Below are 4,500 nucleotides of genomic sequence, written 5' to 3' on the forward strand. Positions count from 1 at the left end.
ATTCCATTCAACTCTGTTTCTAAAAGCAATGCATTAAGTTTCTGCAGCTATGCATTATTATTTATGAGGAAAACATTGTTTAGGTTTTGGATTGGTTTATAGCACAGCATCGTTTAACACTTGTTTGTTTTTGTTCAAATAAATCAAGAATATTGCAACTTATCTTGACAGCCAGTGATGTATTTCCATAGCATGCATTGCAAAGCTTTGTAATTTTGATAATAACGCTGTTTGTGTTCCATATGAGAACAATCTGTGGAAGAACTTGCAGGTGTGATTTCTGCCATAAAGCTTAAGAACATTGCTACAATGTGTTTTACAAACATTTTTACCTACAGTAATCATGCAAATCAATGGAAAACAACTGAGATTCTTGACAATTTCTTTTTTTTCACAGACACAAAATAGGCTACCGTTTTACAGGTTTGGAACAACATGAGTGTGAGTAAATAATCACAGCATTCTTACGCAAAAACGTAATTCTACAAATAAATATACAGCATCACACAACATACGTGAAATTTGTGAAGTATTGCGTGCACGAGAGCGTGCGCGAGCAATCAGCTCCCTAATATAACTGCCTTTAGGACCCAGTTCTTTGTCTGTCTCTTTCTTTAGTTATCCCCCGTTTTCTTTCTTTCAAGAGAAAAAAATAAATAGTGAGCAGTATGAGATTCAGTAAAGAAGATCTGAGATCACGGGGCGTCAAGGCGCGTCGGTGCGTTAGTTAAAGAGAGAGAGAGAGTGAGCTAGAGAGAGAGAGAGAGGTGTGGTGGAGGATCAGACCCTCATTCGCATCTGACATTATAGTGAATTATTATGGGAATTTGTTAAGGCTCGTTGCCGATCCACGTGCGCACTTTTTAAATAACATTCGTGATCCGGTTTCATCGGCTGGCAATAAACTTTCACTTCTCGGTTTTTATTTATCAGCGTTTATTCATAAGGACAGAACAGATCTGGTGGATCACAGGTGGGTGTCCTTTCCATAGACTTCTTCACCGTTCTGGATTTTGTGTTTCTGGCCATGTGTGGAAATGATCAACCATATGTTGCCCTTTACATGGAGGTTATCATAACCACAGCGCGAGTCGTGGACACTTGGTCGTGCTTTTCTCATCTTGTGAATTGAAATGTTTGTAAGAGATATTGATATTCATATCATGTAAATAATGAAATGTCTGGGATCCATCATCTAAGCTCAGCACCTGTGTGCGCTTATGGACCAACTTAACCCCTCGTTTTAGTTTGTGTGAACGGCCGTATTTTACGGAAACAAACCAAACTGATTTATGAATTTAGTCTTTTGTCTTTTCATACACAGGTTTGAGTGGCAGAAATGAGGGAGAGGTTCGCGCTTCATCTTCTCATCTTCGTGTTGACGCTGTTTTGGCACACCAGGTATGACTGCCAGTCTTGGTTTCTCTCTGTAAATGATGTTGTGTATTATAATACATCAAAATAATATCTATATCCTTCGTTTGACCACGTTTCTGGTATATGGGATTGACACGAAGCCTCTTGTGTCCGTGCGTAACTGGAGACTTTTACGCGGCGCACGACTCCGGTGGTCACCAAAAGAAAGCGCTCCTCTAAAAAAGACTGACAAAGACATGTTTGTTTGATGAGACATTAATTAGCGTAAGTTTTATTCATGCAGCCAGGTTTGGTTGTTGGAAAATAAATCATCGAACTGTGGACTTGATCGTGGATGAATACTCTAGTCTAGGTCAGTGGTTCTCAAAGTGTGGTACGCGTAGTGGTCCGCAGGCTCCGTCTAGTGGTACGCAGAGGAATCGCTGAATTTCGCACGTAAGATCAAAACGGTGTGATCTTTTACTGTCAATTGTGTGATCAGTCTTGGCTGGTCCCTGGAGCGTACGATACGATTACACCGGTGTAATTTGCCTATTTAAGTTTTTTTATTTTTTATTTACCTGTTTGTCAGCAGAACAGTGCAGTGGTAATGTTCAATCTGTGTTTTTACAATGTTTAAAGTGGCAGACAATAATTCATATTCTTATTAGAAATCAAACTGCCTTATGTTTGAGCTGTGCATAACTGTAGCTGAATAGTTAGGCCTATTACACTACTGTATTTTCATATTGGTCAATATGGTGGTACTTGGAGAGCGTGTGGTGTGTGTGTGGAAGGAACAGCGAGGAGAGCTTTCCCATTCTGGGGACGGACTTCATGTGCATAGGCTGATTTATTTTTATTTTTTTAATTAGCTTTTAAAGATAAACTAATGTACACAGTCAAGTGTTTACTTTCTAATTGTGCATAATCCTAATCATAATATGTTTTTTTTTTTAAATAATTTAAATTAACATGTTTTTGTCTGTTAGGACATTAAATCTCAAGGGGGGGGGGGGGGGACAAATCATTATTAGTTATTGAGTTATTTTCAAATATTGTAATGTGTTTTGTTTGTGAATTAGACCTGACAGACTAATCATGTATCTATGATCCCTCATTTCAGGCCTTGTCATAATAATGAAACATCAAACATGCAATTTCATAAATTAACGGTCTCTTATGAAAATTGCCTAATGTGGCATAAAACATCAGTAATGTTATGCATTATCTGAAATTCCCAATGTTTTGGAAAGTTTTGGCAAAAATGGAACATCAATATTGTAAAATCCAACCAGAACGGTCATTTACACCTGTAGTATCTCCCTTTGAGTGTGTGTGTGTGTGTGTGTGTTTTGGGGAAGCCAGTGAGTGTTTTTGGTCTAAATGTTGCTTGTTTTAATCCTACTAGTCAAACAATAATTAACCTTGATTTTGTTGCAAACCCATGATTAAGTGGTGACTACATGGATTATAATTACTTACTCTGATCATTTGGTACACATTCAGCTCAGGTTCATTGTCGATTTAGTTTCAACTTAATATGATGTCCCGTTATCTTTTTATTCATGTTAAAACATTGAAACAGACCCCTCTCCTTAGAGTGAACACGGTCACATCATGCCATCCTAATCAATAAAGCAATATCATATAAATCTAGATTATATATGTGATAAGCAACCCCGTCCTCCGGCTTGTGTCATAAAGTCGATTCATGAAATAATGCTTTACTGGGTTCCACGAGCAGTGAATAACTGGAATCGGGACGGGATCAGACAAACCTCCCCCTAATCTGGGTCACGCCTGATGTGCCCTGCAAGTGTGTCCTCCAACCGATGAGGAACCTTAAAGGGATAGTTCACTTTGAAATTGATTTTTGGTGTGTTTTATCTTAAAGTACCTCAAGGGCATCCAAGATATAGGTGTCTTGGTTTCTGCAGTATTTTCAATGTTGATATTTTTAGGTCAAACCATTCTTGTCTGTCAGTCATACAATGGAGGTATATGGTCACCACCTCAAAGAGCAGAGAAACAAAGACACCTACATCTTGGATGCCCTTCAGGTAAGCTAAAACAAATCAAAAAATAATTTTAAAGTGAACTATCCCTTTAAGAGTAGTTATTATATTGAAATCCCTTCAGGTTTCTTGTGCTTTACGCTCACTCAAATGCTAACATTATGACCGACTTCAAAGCCATCTAATTAGCTCATATTAAATACTTGATGTATGTCAGACTTAACTAAAAAATTTGCCCTATAATGAGCCTAGGTATCAGAGCACAGAATTACACATATGGTGATTTGCTGAACTACTGAACTACTTTGGATTGTTTTGGATGGAAATCATGTTTAGAGCGACTTGCACAGTCTTGTCCGTTTACAATCTATGGCTGTGTTCCAAAACCTAGTGAGCTTCCTCACTGCTGCTTAAATGGACAACAACTTCATTAGCTTGACTCACGAGTCATGGCTGATTCCAATAGAGTTTGGCATTAGGATGTTTTTAAACTAAAGATGGGATGCTCTAAAAAGCATAGCATACACAATAGTCAATTTGAACTCTTTCCATGCCAGCTTAAAAGTTGCCAGCAGCCACTGCCTGCATTTTTGATCATGGTCAAGAGAATATTTTGTATGAATATCTGAACATTCAATATATAAAAAGAAAGATCAGACCCTTAGCTTCAAAAAAAGATTCAAAAAAGTTTTATTCAAGCCTCATATTATGTTTTGATCAACACTTGAATGTGGGTAAGTTTCATTCATAAAAGCAACATTTTGAGCAAAAAAAAAAGCAGAGAATTACACGTTTTTGTCAAAGACTATCCAGATCAGATTCAGATCGATGATCAAAACACAGATGGAGTGGATCGAGTCTATCAACACCCCTCAAGCTTCACAGTCCTGTAGTTCGTCCTGGGTCAATATTTCATTCAGTAACATCAGGCAGTTTAGATTTATATGCCGTTTAATGTTGGTGATCACATATGATATCATTTGTTTCTGCATCTTCTATGTACAGTATGTGTTTTGATCAGGAGATTCAGTGCTCTTTCGGAAAATGTGTAATAGCGCCCCCTACCGTATAACAGTGAAAACATGGAAAGACGAAAACTTCTGTCAATGGCGTGGAAGCGTTGTCT

General features: G+C 37.8%; 1 protein-coding gene across 2 annotated transcripts in view; it reads left to right on the forward strand.

The window, feature by feature from the left end:
- The first annotated feature begins 654 nt into the window (after window positions 1-654).
- gabra2b (gamma-aminobutyric acid type A receptor subunit alpha2b) overlaps window positions 655-4,500 on the forward strand; it is an 80,362-nt gene continuing 76,516 nt past the window's right edge. The window contains exons 1-2 of one of the 2 annotated variants that reach the window (XM_039663110.2): window positions 655-973; window positions 1,325-1,401. In XM_039663110.2, the coding sequence (XP_039519044.1) occupies window positions 1,340-1,401 (62 nt within the window). In that variant the 5' untranslated portion in view covers window positions 655-973; window positions 1,325-1,339. Of the gene's footprint in view, window positions 974-1,117; window positions 1,140-1,324; window positions 1,402-4,500 lie in introns of those variants that run through there. The other variant, XM_089135058.1, reaches the window with a different exon arrangement.

This window comes from Pimephales promelas, chromosome 9 (assembly GCF_988280905.1).
Source record: "Pimephales promelas chromosome 9, fPimPro1.hap1.1, whole genome shotgun sequence".
NCBI classification, from domain to species: domain Eukaryota; kingdom Metazoa; phylum Chordata; class Actinopteri; order Cypriniformes; family Leuciscidae; genus Pimephales; species Pimephales promelas.